Raw genomic sequence first — 16,247 nt, 5'->3', positions numbered from 1 at the left:
TTAATGGCTAAAAATGAAATAGTTCGTTTTTATATGCAATGGATGGAGTATTAAGTAACATTGTTAAGTATTAGTATAATAAAATAGAGAGAAAAAAAAGTGTGTGTATGTGTGTTGGCTTACTTAGTGGTAATGTGGTTACTGCTCGATGCTAAAGGTCTCGGATATTAAAAAAAGTACAGAAAAAAAGTTATACATCTATTAGATTTTGATTTTTACACGGATAAAATATGCACGTGAAAATCCCAATATCGAACAAAATGCCATAGAAGCAGAAAGCTCAGAAGTATAGAGGCCCAAAATTTGTGGAATTCAAAATAAAGCACAGACAGTAAGTTAGGTATATGGTCTTAAAATAAGCCCATTTATTTTTTAAGTTTTACGTTATACTACATCACTCACCCCAAATTATAGAGCTTTTATCTTTGTTAAACTAACTAGTACTCCATATTTTATTTTATTTTACATTATATACTACCACTCACCCCAAATCATGTTAAATCTATAATTAAAAATTTTCACATTTTTGAAATGCATTATTTGGATAAAGGTAATAATATAGCTTTCCATATTAAGCACAAGCTGCCTCATTTGAATTAGCCCCGCATCCACATTTTCTTTTCTCAAATGTGTCATCACACTTTTTAGACTGAATTTATTCATAGTTTTATAAAAAATAAATAAATTGAGAATGATAATCACTTTTCAGTTTGGTTTATGAGTGTGCATCTGTAACTAACTTCAAATCGACCGCATATAATTTAACATCTAATGACGAAATAAACGTGCGATTTGTTTTTGTATTTGGATTTCGTCAGCACTTTCTAAATCGAGTTTATTCAAATAAAATGGAGTAAATTATAATGAAACTGAAAATCACTTTTTTTTTCTGAAGTCTGAATTCCACATGATCAAAATATTGGATAAGATAAAACGAAATGATTATATTTCCGTGCGTCTAAAGAAGTCATAATTAGTGATGTGGTGGTGGTGCCAACCACGATTTTGTTTCTTCATTTCTGGTGAATGAACCAAATAATGTGTGATATATTATTGATTGCCATATGTGTACTAAATTAGATTTACCATAACGTGCGTTACTCATGGACAATACCATAAGTGCACTAAATTTAATACTCTCTTTTCTAAAAAAGTATTCATCACTTTTCTTCCATATAGACTCTAATATTCAAAATAATAACATAACGAGAAACATTTTACTAAATAAGTTATATTTTTATTATCAAAATTAGAATTGATGTATGTTAAGTAGGTCAATAGATGCAATTAATTATATTCTAGTCATCATAAGAATATTAAATCACGAAATTTCAATTTCTCTCACTCGTCTTATTTGTATACAAACTTTTATGTTTTTTTTATAATATTCAAAACGACATTGTTTCACTGAAATAAGAGGGGATGAGGGAAATTTTAAAAAAATACTTATTTTGATCATATATAGATGAGAAAATTAAGAAAAACTGAAACTTTGTAATTTAATATTCCGATTTCAAATTTTATGGAATTAATTAGAATTTGACCATGTTTCATAATTTAAATTGTTATTGTTGTGTATTTCAATTTTATATAGTTAATTACATCCCAATATTTTAGGACTGTAATTTTTTGTTTTTTAAGATTTTTAATTTTAATACTCCAGTGAAGTTTTAAAACAGTACTAGTAATTGATAATTTGTAAATAAAATTTTAAAAATTAAATAGGGTGTGAGAAAAAGTATGAATTATAAGTGTTGTGATATGATGACACAAAATTATATAAAAGGACGATGACATAACAATGATTATATATAGTGAAAGACATTATGGATGAATGACCTTATTATGTCTTTCCGTGAAAGAGTACTAGTATAGTATTTGGCTTTAGTATTAGATGTCTTTTAGAGTTACAAACAACAAAAAAACATGTGAAAAGCTTGAAAAATAATTATAATATGCTTTTGGCCAGCCTAATAATTGATTTTGACACATATTGACATATACCAGTTCGATTAAAATATTTCACAATCGGGCTCAACCAGCAAATATGTTTGTGGAAGGACTATTTACCCTGAAATAAAAAGGGTGAAATGTGAAAAAAAAAATAATTAAAATGAAATAAACATGTAGAAACCTCATTGCTATTTGTTTTAATGAGATTTCTTAAATATGCAATATGCATTCATAATTTCATATGGTAGCATAGGAGTAGGGGCAATCTCGACATTTCGTCATTATCTACTTTTATGCCACGTTGACTAGCCAAAAAACCGCCACAATTTCAACGGCCCCACGTTTATTCATATATCTCCCCCAAATTAATTTATTCCAATCCCCAATTACTCCATTTCGCGAAAAGATGCTACAGCTGTTCTTCACCGTGGCGTTCTCGGTGGCGCCGCTCATTCTCTACGTTCCGCCGCTACGCAGCCTCAATCTGTTCGTCGAGACGGCCTCGTACCTCTTCGGCGACGTCCTCTCGTACTTTCACAGCGTCTCGCCGCGCCTCCGCGTCGCGATCTCGCGATTCCTCTCCCCGCACATCGCCGCCGCCGGAAGATAGAAGGTGTGGATATTTCGATTGCTCAATTGATTCTCACCGATCGTTGCTGTAATGCACATCTCAATTTGTGATTTGTGAATTAGTTTTCCATTGTTTTTTAATGTTGGAGACAAGTATAGATTTGTTCGGTGTGCTTTGATGCTTGTACCTTTGACTATACAACTACACAGGGAAGTTTTGAATCGAATTACAGCTTTTCAATTTTTTAATTAATTCATCTTCTTCCTTTTTGATCTATAATACTAGGTGGCTTCATTAGAATTGGACGTCGGTTGACAGTGAAAGCTAACAATAATTGTGATAGACTGATAGTAATAACAATTTAATTTGTGGCTGTATTTGAATTTAAACAATTTTTTATTTAATAACTATTTAATTCCAACTAATTTTCATTTACATCACCTCTAATCCTCTATGGTCCGCTGTCCGCCCCACTCTCCCTCAGTTTAATAGTAATATAGTCATTTCTCTTTTTAGTAAAAGTCTAACACATGCTTTACTCTCTCTTATTTTTGTCTAAAAGTCCACACATTTTTCCACACTTACTTTACTCTCTCTTACTTTTTTCTAGAGCTGGGTCGATACGTACCGTATAAAAAATTTTATTTCGTTATCATACCGAAAATATCGATATGCATATCGTTATTGTTTCGAAAGTTTTGATATACCGTATTTCGGTATACCGAAATTTCGGTATGAAAAAAAACTATACCGTTACCGTTCTTAACGGTATATCGATATTTCGTACGATATACCGAAATTTTATACCATTTCGAATACCTGTATACCAAAAAATATAATTTCAAAATCGAAAAATAAAACCAAAAAATTAATATAATTTTAACATAATAAAATAAACATTGTCCACGTCTTTATAATAAAAATATATATAATTAAGTTATATGGATATATTTATGATTTAAACTTTTAATCTTAAAAAAATAAATTATATTGTTACTATTATTATTATTATTATTATTATTATTGTTATTATTATTATTATCGGTATAAACGATATGTATCGATAATTCGATACGAATTAATTTTCGATATATTTCGGTAATACCGATATATATCGTATATTCGATATAAAACTGTATACTGCGGTATAAGAAAATTCATATCGTTATCATACCGAAAACTTTCGATACGGCATTGTATCGTACCGAAAGTTTCGGTATACCGAAAATTCGATATTTTTCGATATTTTTCAATACGATACGATCGATATACCGTTTTTTCGGTATATTTACCTAGACCTATTTTTTTCTCTCTTCATCTCACTTTTTTCATTTCCCATAAACTTTATTCTCTCTTACTTTTTTCTCTCATCTTTTTATCTTTTTCATTTCTCACTTTATTTTCCGCGACTGAAAATAAATGCCTTCATATATAATATGGAGTTAGTAAAAAAAAGTTGGGCGTTGACTCACGCTGATTGGTTGCTACTGGTGTACTAATTTCGTTAAATATCTTCATTATAATATTAAATACTACATATACACGTAACTGAGAAACACAAGTCTAGTGTTTACTAATTTTCCATTTAAAAATAAAAATATAGAAGGGGAAATAAAATCAATATAGAGAAAACTAGTAAATGCGTTATTAATATTGGATTTTAAAATCGTGTTTAACATTAAAGAGGTTTAATAGATCAAGAAATACTTCAAAAAGGAGACGAGGAGAAAGGAATTTTTTTAAAAATATTACTAATACTTCATATGTTCTTAAAGCAATACTAACTTTTACGTCAGATTAAATTTTTTGGAGCGAGGTTTTTTGCAAATTTTCATGGATTTTGGTTCTTTCACAATGTTGGTATAACTATACTACATTATTACCATTGTTGTTCGTTAAATATTTCGATACATCAATTTGAATTCGATACATTTGCAAGTAGTAAAAGGAGGTCAGTGCAAAGCAATTAATTAAAACTCACTTACACGAATATCTGGATTTACAAGAGGAAAAACAAGACTCTCATTCTACTTTTGAATAATTCTGTAAGAAATAAAAAGAAAAGGAAAAAATGAATGAATCAGGGTCCATCATCTCCATCTCTAATCAAGTTACAAATGTCAGAGCATTCTGATAAACTGCATAAAATCATACGTGAATGTATATTAAAGTATAATTAAGGATGAGGGGATTGAATTACAATTGAAGTAATAGTAAATTGAGACTGAATTGAAAAGAACTTACCAATATTTTCGACTTCGAAATCCATCTTTGAAAACAACTAGTGGTCTGCAGGTATAAATTTAATTGCATCATGAGATGGAAAAACTTTACAATTTTTGTTGAAAGAGATATCATATTCAAATTAATAATAGAGATTGTACAAATATATTTCATCATCTCGTACCTCCGGATATTAAACGGGCCTTCACCGGGGGAACCGTAACCGCCTTGCATGCAAGTCGAGGAGCACTTACTCGTGCAAGCCTCTGCCGCCTTCGACTTCGGCCTCTGGATTTTATATCTTTTCCTGCAGTCCTTTTGCTCGGGGCCGCACACACTCGAGAGCGTCTGCGGCACGTTAGATAGCGTCTCCTCCGGCTGGGATGGCGCGGCCACCTCTATGGCACCGGCAGACAGCACAAGCGCTGCCGCCGCGGCCGTTATTGCGGCGGCTAAGGAGTTTCCTGCGGTGAAATTGAGACCGAAGACGGGAGCTTTTCTGAGGAGGAGTTGAGCTTGGCGATCAAAGGGGCGTTTCATCAAGCATCTGGTGGAACTGGAAGTTGCTCGGAGCATCGTTTTTTCTATGAATTTTTATTTTTGGGGGAGTATTGTTTTGGGTGATAGGTTTATCCATAAGTTTTATTCGCTTTGTTTTCAGCCCCAAGTTTTTGTGTACACGTCATTTTGAATCTATTCGTATATAGTAGCCAATGTGTAAGAAAATGTATATTTTAATCAATTTAATATTGAGTAAATTCTTATCAAAATGTCCCCAATAATTCAATATCTAAAAAAATTCAAAACCTAAAAATAATCTAAAATCTAAACATGCATTCACTAAATGGCTGATTCACTATTGCCACCATTTTCGTTGTACATATGAATATCTTTAAATGATCACCACAGACGCATTCTAAACGTAAACATAAAACATGCATTTAACTAACTTGTCATTCCAGATATTAAAGCAATGAGGAAGGAGAATCCATCAAAAAGCTCAAGAAATCAAGTTAAAAAACCATTATTGAATAAATCCCATTAAACCATGCTAGTTGAATAAAAGGAACTAACATTCTTGTTCTTAGTCTGAACCCCTCGAGCTCGGCTGAAAACTCCCGACACATTTTTTCCAACTTTTACCCTCTCCGAAGCAGTTGTTTGGTTGCAACTCCTTCAGAAGCAATGTTGTGTTGTTCGTTTATTCCCGACTCCTAGCCTAGAGATGAATCCTGTGTTTGTGGCTCTACGCTCGACTCCTCGACTCATATAGTAGTAGTAGTAGTAGTAGTATTTCTTAATGAGCAGACGCGGTTTCCGGTACCTGCATTATGTGCATTTAGCGACTGAAGCAGCACGTTTATGGCGATTATGTATAAGGGGGTAGTTGGGTCCAAATAAGAAAACTTCCATCCAATTTTGATTTTGCATACCCAATTGTTGTCAAATTTCAACGAATTAATGTCATGATACCTACCCAAAGTCGCAAATGCAAATAAATAGCATCCTAATGCTTACCTGACTAGTTGAAGTGTCGTAGACATCCAATTACATCGGTTATTTAAGCTACGTATTGACAACTATGTGTCAAAACAACTTAAAGTTCGGGTATTTTGAGGCAAAATATCTAGTTCATGTGCAAACCAGAATGAGTAAAATTCACAAGAATGTTAAGCATTGATTTATGAAGTAATAATATGACCATTTCTTTTAAGGTTAAAATAAGAATGAAACATTGCAAGAGAAAGGAATCAGTTACCTGCATTTCATCATCATCTGGCTCTACTTCTAGTTGAGCCCTCGCAGTGGGGCTCGTGTCGGTCTCGTACGCAGGCTCCCTGTTCAGACCCTTGTCCATCGCTGCCAGAGAGGGGCTCGTATCAGCACTTTCTTGATCATTGGACACCCCATCATGATTCTTCGACAGATCATCTTCAATGTCTTCATCAGAATCATCTCCTCCCTCGTCTTCAAAATACTCGACCGAACCAACTGAATCTGTTTCCTCCGGACCAGAGCTGTGGTCGCTCGCCTGCCGTTTAAACGGTGAGTAGCTTGACTCATCTGCAACCACCTGCTGTGCAACAAAGAAGGGTTTTATCTTCACCGGCCGCCCCTCTAGCCTATTCGGGGAAAAGATCGAGGGCCTAGTGGAGAAATTGTCGCGTCTTCTAAGGAGGGGGTGTCGAGTTAGCGACGGCCTAAGCTCTATTCGAGACCTGTCCGCTGTTTCATTAGGATCCTCTTCGACCAAGTCGTCAGGTAGTTCAAAAGGGTTCGTTCTCCGTCGCGATAGAACCGAAGGAGCCGAGCCAGGGCCAGAATCTTGAGGGAGATCAAACGGATTCCGTCTTGCTGTGGATATCGGAGCGATTTGGATCTGGAATTCAGAGTTTTTGTACTCCGACAAGTTGATCTCAGGCACCATACTCCGGTTCCTTCTCCTCCTTATAATCCTCTCCAACCGTCGATTCCTTTCGATCTCCGAATTCCCGACTTCCATTAGATTTTTCTGATCCTCCTCTGTCCAAGTGATCACAGACTGGGTGTGATCCTCTGTGTCGTCATCCGCCTCGTCGTCGTCGTCATCATCTGCGACCTCCGATTCTTGTATGTCCGTCTCATCAGCCGACTCGATGCCATCATTGCTTGAGCGATGAGAATGCTTATTCAGCGATGCCTCGGAGTTGGCATGCGACATCTGAGGAGGCTGCGGAGCATCCTCATCCAAAAGGGGGTGGAGCTCGTGGAGCATCATCGGCATTATGTCCTCAATCGAGGTGTCATCTGGAGACGAGTTCTCGGTCCCCTCGGACCGTGAGTCTGAACTTTCTCGGCCTCCTTCTGCCTCATCCTTCTGGTGATCCATCCTATTCTCCCTCTCTGAATCACCCGAATCCCCGTCGGATTTCTCGTGGTCCGACTCCGATTCTAGTAGATCACCAATCACTTTAGAGATTATGGCATAGTGATCAGCCATCACCTCCCCATCTCCCTCTCCATCTCTCCCCCTCTCTTCTTCCTCGTGCACCCGATGATCGTCTAATCCTTCACTCTCCTCCCCACTCTCGTCATTCTCCGACCCAATCTCACTCGATACACTCCCCTTACTCGATCCATCCATGCCTACACTAATCCCCTCACTCGATTCATCCATGCCTACACGAATCTCATCGAGCCTACGCCCTACCAAGTTCGACTCCACACTATCACCACATTTCTCAACAAAATGCTGCTCATTGTTCTCAGCAACAACACTAGCAGTATTAGCATCTACATACTTGTGATTCCTAAGTGAAACACCCTCATATTTGGACTTCATTCCTATCTCGGTCTCGTGCATGCTCTGCTGCCCGTAATACAATAGGGTACCGAGCAAGACAGCCGTGCAAACTACGACCGGAGCCGCCGGAAGCAACAAGGAAAACATGAAAGGAAATGCCCTCGAAATGTATATCATCCCACACACAATAAACACAAGGAATGGATGATGCAAACACCCTCTAATTGTAAACATCACACCATTCCTCATATCATTCCCAAACTCCATTAATGTAACCCCCATTTTTCTTTTTTCACCTCCTTAAATCTGCAGTTTTTTATATAAATTCAAGAAATTGAGGCAGTGTACATCATCAAATGACAGAACATAATCAAAATTAATTAGTACTATGAAGTAATACTCACCATACAAATGTTAGGGATTAGGATTCGGAAAATGAGAATTCAAATAGCATCTGAGAAATTTAGAACAACAAAGTAAATCAAATTAATCTGTACACACAAATAAAATAAACAATCAAGATTGAATTGGGAAATTGCTATACCAGCTGAAACAGAGATCAAACCTTCAAAAACACATTCTTGAAAATCTCACTCTCACTCCCACTTTTTCAAAAGAGGAAAAGGAGAGATTTTTCATCGAATTATTAAAATAGGCAAGATTGATAATCATATATTACAAAATGTTTGAGGGTTTATAGCCCATTTAATTGTGTGAGACTGAGCCTTTCTGTGATCAAAGATTGCATATTTTTCTTGTGAATTTTGGGGTGGGAGTGGTGGCGGTGGGGGAGGATGAGGGTGATCATTGCTTTCGTGAATTCGAAGGTTGTTGAAATTTTTGTTTGATTTTTCACAATCCTAGCTGTGAAGCAAAAGATGGGAGCATACCTTTTTTTAGGTTAATAATAATCATTTGTTATTTGGAACATATTTCGAGAAATTTTCATGAAAATAATGGATTCAAGAGTTGCATGAAGCTTCATCCAAATTAGAGCACTGCTACACTCGAACATATTTTAAGTCACACCCATCTAAAATTCACCCGAATCTCAACAAAATTGAATCTCATATCATATCATATCATATCAATTTCACTTGGGATTATATGACAAAGTCAAACACATAATTTATTCGGAAAAATGTTATAATAAGACTTCACAAGAATTGACAGATTACTAAAGATTTTGGATCTGTGAAGTTGTAATTTTAAGGTACTACTACTATTTATTCAAATTTCACGACTAGGTCTAGTGATTTTATCGAGCACATGATATTTATACATTATATTTTGATAGTTAAGAGAAAGCATTTTACAAAACCAAATGCTTATTCTTTGATAACTGTGTAGCTACTGGGCTGGGCCTCGCACCTCATGGTCATCGATCGACCGCGAGCTGATGTGGGGCACGGTGTGCTAATGTCGTGTGGCCGTGAACCGGCTCACGAGCGGGAGTGTAGGAAATTGCAAACCTATTTGGCTACATAGAAAAGGAAACAGCTTTTCAGAAATCAACAAACACACACAACCTTAAAAAGCTCATCATCCATAGCCATCCCTCCGAAGGCTGCTGCTGCTGCTGCAACGACCTCTTGTTCGTCCTTTGAGTCGGAGCGTTGGATGAAACTCATCCTAGAGCTCACCAATTTTCTCCCATATAGTGAAAACTATCATTGCAACATTGTGATAACATTGAGTAGTAACATGTCAAAGATCTTTCTCTATTGCTACCAAAATACGAGAAGCATATGGTAAGCAGCGCGCAGAGGTGAGAAGCGATGATTCGCTAACACAACCAAAGCTAAAAAAACCAAATCAAACCATACACAACAAAAAAAATATCACTAGACTACAGGAAAAGAACAAAATAAGTTTATCAGAATGATGAAAATGGTAACTAAGTACTCTATGATTTGCAACGAGAAGCTAATAAACCGTGTATCAGTACATTAGACGGGTGAAATGATGGGGAGCTCGTACAAATTTTGGTAAAAAGGAGAAAAGCATAGCTTTTTATTTCTTACATTGCGTGTAATGAGAGAGCTCGTCTCTGCTCTATAACAAACAATCAACGGGTAGCAGCTGCTCATTCCATCTCTTGTAAACATAGGAGCACTCTGACGGTTTGCTCAAGAAGGTCAAGCAATCCCAATCTTTTCACTAAAGAATAGTACAACATTGTGTTAAAGTTTGCATGTCTTAGCCGGTTGTAGAAGAAACGACACCCAATCACACCACATCGGCCTTTGAAGTCGAATACATTTTGGCAAAGTCCAAACATAGTTGACGGTCCCTTTTATCTCCCCAGCCTCCCCATCCCCTAAATCCGGCTTGATAGCCGGATTGGTGCTTGTACACGTGCAGCCCCCAGTCTGATTTAATATTAGGAACTGTATCTGTTTCCTCGACATCAAAATTGAAGACACCATTATCAATACAAGCCGCATTTTCGCTCTGACCTTGATGCAGACCACACTTCCCAAAGTGGACAGCGCTCGTCCTAGGTCCCCTCAACGAGTAAACGGGGCTCCCAAATGAGGGATAAACGGTAGCCCACATTGTTATATCCCAGTTATAATCATCAAATGAGCAAAACTCCCTAGCCTTCCTATGAATCATCCGCCACACTGTCCGGTTGAAAGAGTACCCCACATTTCCCATCCTCTCCGCTACCAAACTCTCCCACCCTTCCCCCTTCGACTTCACATCAGACGGCGCCAGATTCGCAGCATAGCAATCCGGGCACTTCTTAGGCTTCAGCTTCACAAGCAGCTGCAAGTTTTGGTACGCGTTAGGGAAAATAAAGTGATCCTCCTCAATAAAAAGGATATGCCCCGAATGCTGACTCGTCTCCTTCAAACCATCCCACACCGTGTTCATCATCCACCACCAATGATGCTTCAACGACACAATCTTAGGCGACCTATGGTTGCCATACTGATCCGGAGTCCCCTCACATTTCTTCACCACGGCATCATCCTTATCCCTACAATCACTCGAGGAAACACCGGGGAATCCATCAAGAAACAGATGGGGCGAAAACGGGGCAAAGATCTGTTTCACTTGGCAAAACTTGATGCCCTCCACAACCTTGTTCATCTCATCAAAGTAACCATCATGGCTAACAATGAGGAGAGTCTCACTAATCCCCTTGACCTTCGAGAGGCTGTCTACGGCTACACGAAGGTATTGAGGCCGGTTATGCACATATAACACAATCACTATGTGATTCTTGGCTAGCTTAGGGTACATATCTAAGTTCCTAGGCAACATCTGATTACGCTTTTCTAGTGAAAGTGACAGCTCATTCTGCCGAGGAAGCTTCAAATCCTTGCTAAAACTCAAACTGTAGTTATAATTCGATTCAAAACTCTCATCATCGTCACTCTCAACTGAATATCTACTAATTAAATCTGTAAAAGTATTGGCCCTCAACAATAACAGCACGAAAACAGCTCCAAAAATAAGAATCAAAATCAACCGGCAAAAACCCAAATTTTTCATCCGGGATTTTTTGTGAGAAACCGCCATAACCACCAACCACTGCTAAACACTACAAAATCATGCAAAGATTAGATCTTTACCAGAATCTGGACCCGAATGAGGAGTGTGCGAAACGGGTCGGATCCTACGACTTGCAGAGTTGACTTGGAAGAGCGATTCGAAACGAAGAACAGTGAAGACAAAAAGAGGGAAATGGATTTCCTCAAATGCTTGAAGAATGAATCTATATAGAGAACTATGAAGCAATGCTTTTGCATTGAGTGGAACGAATTGAGAGAGGAATCGGGAATTGGGAATTTGTTGATTCGTTTAAATTTCAACACGACCTGCCAAACGCGGTCTTGACTTGGGTTATTGATGTGAAACTACAATCTTCCTTCTGTGTATTGAATGGGGAGTAATAATTTATCCCTATTTTGGGGAGGTTTAATTATGACTTTCATTAGCTCTGAAAAATCTCAATTTTGAGCCGTGTTGATTTGATAATGTTTAACATTGAAATAGTCCACCAGACTCCAGAAGTAGTCGACTTGAAATTGATTTTATCGGGAGAGTATATAAGGAGTACGTGTAAAAGATAGTCCAATTTTACTTGCCTTAGAAATTGATTTTGTCATATTATAAGAATGCCAAAATTCATAAAAGATATCGAACAACACATCAAACATCAAAGGCTAAATCTTGTCTAAACTATCGAACTAAGCACAAGGACACATGGTTGCTCATATATAATGAGACTAAATTTATCCATACACAAAATTAATTAGCAAAATTTTTAATTACTAACATTTTGGTTAATATTTAGGGAGATCGAGTGGTTTATGCATAAGTAATTGACTTTTGAGTTGGACATTTTTACTTGAAACTACACCGACAGAAATGTTAGCTACTCCGCCACAGCTGAAAATTTGCAAATTAAAATCTTAGGTTCAATTTGCAAGAAAAGTGAAAAATCATCATTTTTTTATATTGCTATTTGCTCCTACTTTTCTGGTAAGGAGGTTAGAAGTCACAGTTGAGTACGGTTCCCACCTGCCATAACTTCAATCTTAAATTTTGCTCCAACAAGAAGATGAGATTTAACTAACAACAACAAACACCATCTACTACTCAAAAATTTGGCCCATGAGACGATCCGACAACCATACAAACCAGAAAAAGAGTTTTAGCAGACCTCAACAGTTGAGAAATCTACACAAATTTCATGTCAGCTGATCAAATTTTTGCAGAAATTTCCAAGGGAGAGTTACCCTCACAAGGGTCCCTGAATGTTTACTTGTATATGAGGGCATCACGGCCTGGTCCAACGCCTATGTAGTGGATGGGTACGCCTACCAGCTCTTCTATCCTCTCTACGTAATCGCGAGCTGCCTTTGGTAGCTGGGAGTACTCTCTGATGGAAGAGATGTCGACCTGCCAACCAGGCATAACCTCGTATTCGACCTAGAAAGAGAGAGTAATGCAAAGGCAATATGAGGAGAATGCAAGATATGTTTGTAAGTATGCAGCTGATTCCAGTGATAACAAGATGTGAGGGCTTACTTGGATCTGCTCCAGGAGACGAAGATCTCCAGGGAATGAATGGACTTGTGAGCCATCGGGTAGCTTGTAACGAATACCCAACTGGATTTCCGGTAGATCAGACAATACATCAAGTTTGGTAAGGTTAAGAGACGAGAATCCATTTATCTGAGAACAGTACTTTAGTGCAACTATGTCCAGCCAGCCACAACGACGAGGGCGACCAGTAGTAGTGCCAAACTCCTGTCCAGCAAACCTGAGAACATCACCGTCTTTACCCAGTATTTCTGTTGGGAAAGGACCTGAACCAACTCGCGTTGTGTATGCTTTCACCTGCATCAATGTCAAAATTGAGGTCAAAGAACAATTCAGAGTATCGAACACTTCACAAAGTATTTCTACAATTTTGACAAATTCATACTAGAAAAGCATTTTTCTTACCACGCCTATAAGATCACCAAGGGCTCTAGGAGCAATACCAAGACCGGTGCAGATTCCTCCAGCAGATGGACTGGAAGAAGTTACGAAAGGGTAAGTTCCAAAATCAATATCCAGCATGGTTGCCTGACCACCTTCTACCAAAATCTTCTGTTTCCGCGATATGGCATCATTCATGAAATGCACAGTATCAGTAATGAAGGGTTCCAACCTCTCGGCAAACCTCTTGTACTGTTCAACTTCATCCCTGAGCATTTCAGGGGTATAGTTAAAGTCCTTGAATCTTGCAGCAGCGTCAGATAATAAAATATCGAGCTTCTGTGGGAAAGTATCCATGTGCCTCAAGTCACCTACTCTTAAACCATTCCGAATAACCTTGCTCGAATAGCAAGGGCCAATACCTCTCCTGGTAGTGCCTATAAATGACTTAGCAAGTTCAGCTTCCCTAAGCCCATCCACAGCCTGATGAAAATCAAATAACAGGTGAGCACGGTCAGACACGAGTATTCTTCCTTTGCAAGAGACTCCGTTGGCTTCAAGCCCATCCACTTCATTAAACAATCCTGGCAGATGCACCACAACTCCATTACCAATCACGCAGACAGTTTCTTCATTCAGGATCCCAGAGGGGACAAGGTGAAGTGCAAACTTTTTGCCCTCTGAATTGTAAATTGTGTGGCCCGCATTAGCTCCACCCTAACAATAAATGGCATTGAAGATTTCAGAAAAAAAGTAAGCAGCGAAAATGAATCCACAATCTTCTTTTCGCGCAACTCAGACATTTTATATTCAAATAAAAACTAGAGACATTCTGTCTCTGCTCTAAATGGTTAGACGCAGTTGAGTAGTTCCTACCGTGCATCTAACAATCGTAAACAGACCTTTTAATGCAGTTACACAACACGCTAATCAGGATAATCTACTGTTTCCTCACACAAACCATCTAATTGGCATAATTATTCATGAGACCAACACTTCACATTAAAGGGAACTCTAAACCATAAGCACAAGATTCCTGTTAGATGGCACGCCCACTAAAGTGACTCGAACTCACACTCACACACCCTAAGTGACTCAAACACACACTCACACACCCTAAGTGACCCAAACACACACTGAGTGACTCAAATCCTGGTCTATTAATCGTCACAATAGGTATAGCTTTTTGCCCAATAACATCTTAAATTTAGCAAAAGCAATTTCATTTATTACCCCAAAAAAACAGCACATGACAGTGAAAGGAGTAGCAAGAGGAAACTCGACACAGCAAATTTTATATTGTCCTCAATTAGTGATTAATTTTCTTTTTAATCATTAATTAGTACTAATAGTAATAATCAATGCAGTAACAATCCAAAACAGAGCTTTAGGCATACATCACATATCTACAAGCCCTAAATTTGAAGAAAAAATTACAAAATCCAACCTAAAATTGGAGCGAGACTAAAGTCGCGCACATACCTGACAACGAGCGACGATCTCGAAATGCTGAGCTAGAATATCGACGAGCTTTCCTTTGCCCTCGTCCCCCCACTGGCTTCCTAGCACGCCGGAAACATGGCTAAGATCTCCGATTCGGTTGGTTTCCGGTCGAGAGTTGCCCAGACCTTGTTCGATCACGGTGGCGCCGCTCTTGGCGGCGGCGGAGCAAATAATCGTCTTCTGGTGGTTGAGCTTGTGGGTGGGGAGCGAGAGACTGAGTTGGGGGTGGGAGCCGCAGAGCCTGCCGGAGCTGCTCCAGGTCCGCGTGGTGGAGGAAATTGAGGTGGAGGAGGAGAGGTTCATGGCGGCGATGGCAGCGGAGAGAGAGCGCGAGGATTGTGAGGGTTACAGAGAGCGACACTGTCAAGCTAAATTGCTCTTAGTTAAAACTTAAAATAGTGTAATGAAAACAATAAATCATTCAAAAATTATCTCGCTTCAACGATAATGGTGATTAAAAATTCGTTATGAGTGTAGAAAGAGTAAATAAATCGATATATATATATATATATATATAATATGTTATGGTGACGAGGAATTGATCGATTGCTAATTCTTTAATGGATAACCATATTTAATTTAAAACTATAAGATTTGTAGATATTTAATTTTAAACCATAAAATTTGTAAGGATTTAATGGTTTATAAATTGATACGTATAATTTCGTTTTGTTATTATTGAAATGTTAAAAAACTATTAAAATTAAGGTTTTAGATAGAAATGTCGATATAGTGTATTAAACATATCAATACGATTCATTGAATATGTCAACACCGTTCATATTGACATTGTATAAGCATTTTTTTTGACATATTATGATAGCTACGTTGATATTAAACTGATGTTTGAAAAACACAAAAATTCAAGAATTTTTTTTTTCAAATTTTGACATCAAAACAATGCAAGTGAGATCTCGTTAGAATCCTTATTAAATTATCTTTAATTTTATATAAGTTGGGTTCAAAAATCATTTAAATTGAGACAGATATAATCATTTAAAATTTTTGGATATTTTTTAAAAATTAGTTATAACTAATATCCTTAATGACATTGTTTATATTTAAGGGTGAGTTAAGAATATAACACATCTTCGGAGGGGAGTTATATATTGCTAACTCAATATTTAATTGTTAACTACAACTAAATAATAGACATTAGATATTCAAATTAAAGGCCTAGATCATCAACCCTGAAATGTCAATACGATCAACATAAAACGTCAATAAGGCCATAGAATTAATTCCAAAAAATATCAATAGGGGTATTTATGT

The 16,247-nt window shown here is 37.5% G+C and overlaps 4 protein-coding genes across 7 annotated transcripts; all 4 read right to left on the bottom strand.

Moving 5' to 3' along the window:
* Window positions 1-4,476: 4,476 nt before the first annotated feature.
* On the bottom strand, window positions 4,477-5,471 carry LOC125188398. Of its 2 annotated transcripts, none has more exons than XM_048085215.1 (3): window positions 4,932-5,471; window positions 4,769-4,813; window positions 4,477-4,567 (listed from the first exon to the last, which is right to left on the bottom strand). In XM_048085215.1, coding segments are annotated over exons 1-3 (438 nt in total). In that variant the 5' UTR covers window positions 5,324-5,471; the 3' UTR covers window positions 4,477-4,566. The 2 variants fall into 2 exon arrangements, with proteins under 2 accessions (XP_047941172.1, XP_047941171.1); XM_048085214.1 differs by having other exon boundaries at window positions 4,477-4,662; window positions 4,932-5,460.
* Window positions 5,472-5,755: 284 nt separating this feature from the next.
* Window positions 5,756-8,998, bottom strand: LOC125188390 (RNA polymerase-associated protein LEO1-like). 3 transcript variants are annotated; one of them, XM_048085204.1, is made up of 4 exons: window positions 8,921-8,998; window positions 8,435-8,484; window positions 6,507-8,336; window positions 5,756-6,071 (listed from the first exon to the last, which is right to left on the bottom strand). In XM_048085204.1, the coding sequence occupies exons 3-4, from the start codon at window positions 8,310-8,312 to the stop codon at window positions 6,045-6,047; spliced, it is 1,833 nt and encodes a 610-aa protein (XP_047941161.1). In that variant the 5' UTR covers window positions 8,313-8,336; window positions 8,435-8,484; window positions 8,921-8,998; the 3' UTR covers window positions 5,756-6,044. The 3 variants fall into 3 exon arrangements, with proteins under 3 accessions (XP_047941161.1, XP_047941159.1, XP_047941160.1); XM_048085202.1 differs by having other exon boundaries at window positions 8,575-8,991; XM_048085203.1 differs by having other exon boundaries at window positions 8,596-8,991.
* Window positions 8,999-9,853: 855 nt separating this feature from the next.
* LOC125188394 (alpha-1,6-mannosyl-glycoprotein 2-beta-N-acetylglucosaminyltransferase) lies at window positions 9,854-11,957 on the bottom strand. Its single transcript, XM_048085208.1, has one exon. The coding sequence runs from the start codon at window positions 11,559-11,561 to the stop codon at window positions 10,260-10,262; it is 1,302 nt and encodes a 433-aa protein (XP_047941165.1). The 5' UTR covers window positions 11,562-11,957; the 3' UTR covers window positions 9,854-10,259.
* A 655-nt stretch (window positions 11,958-12,612) lies between these two features.
* Window positions 12,613-15,358, bottom strand: LOC125188392 (adenylosuccinate synthetase 2, chloroplastic-like). The gene is made up of 4 exons (XM_048085207.1): window positions 14,955-15,358; window positions 13,497-14,189; window positions 13,077-13,388; window positions 12,613-12,977 (listed from the first exon to the last, which is right to left on the bottom strand). The coding sequence occupies exons 1-4, from the start codon at window positions 15,276-15,278 to the stop codon at window positions 12,807-12,809; spliced, it is 1,500 nt and encodes a 499-aa protein (XP_047941164.1). The 5' UTR covers window positions 15,279-15,358; the 3' UTR covers window positions 12,613-12,806.
* Between the last annotated feature and the right edge of the window lie 889 nt (window positions 15,359-16,247).

Source organism: Salvia hispanica, chromosome 5 (assembly GCF_023119035.1).
Source record: "Salvia hispanica cultivar TCC Black 2014 chromosome 5, UniMelb_Shisp_WGS_1.0, whole genome shotgun sequence".
Classification (NCBI taxonomy): Eukaryota; Viridiplantae; Streptophyta; class Magnoliopsida; order Lamiales; family Lamiaceae; genus Salvia; species Salvia hispanica.
Note: the sequence above shows the minus strand (reverse complement) of the source record. Positions and strands in the feature narration are given on the sequence as shown.

Coding starts and splice junctions, on each gene's coding strand:
- LOC125188398 (XM_048085214.1), bottom strand. CDS start 5,323: ATGCTCCGAGCAACTTCCAGTTCCACCAGATGCTTGATGAAACGCCCC. Junction 4,814..4,931: donor GGCCCGTTTAATATCCGGAG/GTACGAGATGAT, acceptor TTATACCTGCAG/ACCACTAGTTGTTTTCAAAG. Junction 4,663..4,768: donor TTTCGAAGTCGAAAATATTG/GTAAGTTCTTTT, acceptor GATTTTATGCAG/TTTATCAGAATGCTCTGACA.
- LOC125188390 (XM_048085204.1), bottom strand. CDS start 8,312: ATGGGGGTTACATTAATGGAGTTTGGGAATGATATGAGGAATGGTGTG. Junction 6,072..6,506: donor CAGATGATGATGAAATGCAG/GTAACTGATTCC, acceptor CACATAATGCAG/GTACCGGAAACCGCGTCTGC.
- LOC125188394 (XM_048085208.1), bottom strand. CDS start 11,561: ATGGCGGTTTCTCACAAAAAATCCCGGATGAAAAATTTGGGTTTTTGC.
- LOC125188392 (XM_048085207.1), bottom strand. CDS start 15,278: ATGAACCTCTCCTCCTCCACCTCAATTTCCTCCACCACGCGGACCTGG. Junction 13,389..13,496: donor TTGGTGATCTTATAGGCGTG/GTAAGAAAAATG, acceptor ACATTGATGCAG/GTGAAAGCATACACAACGCG. Junction 12,978..13,076: donor GTCTCCTGGAGCAGATCCAA/GTAAGCCCTCAC, acceptor CTCTCTTTCTAG/GTCGAATACGAGGTTATGCC.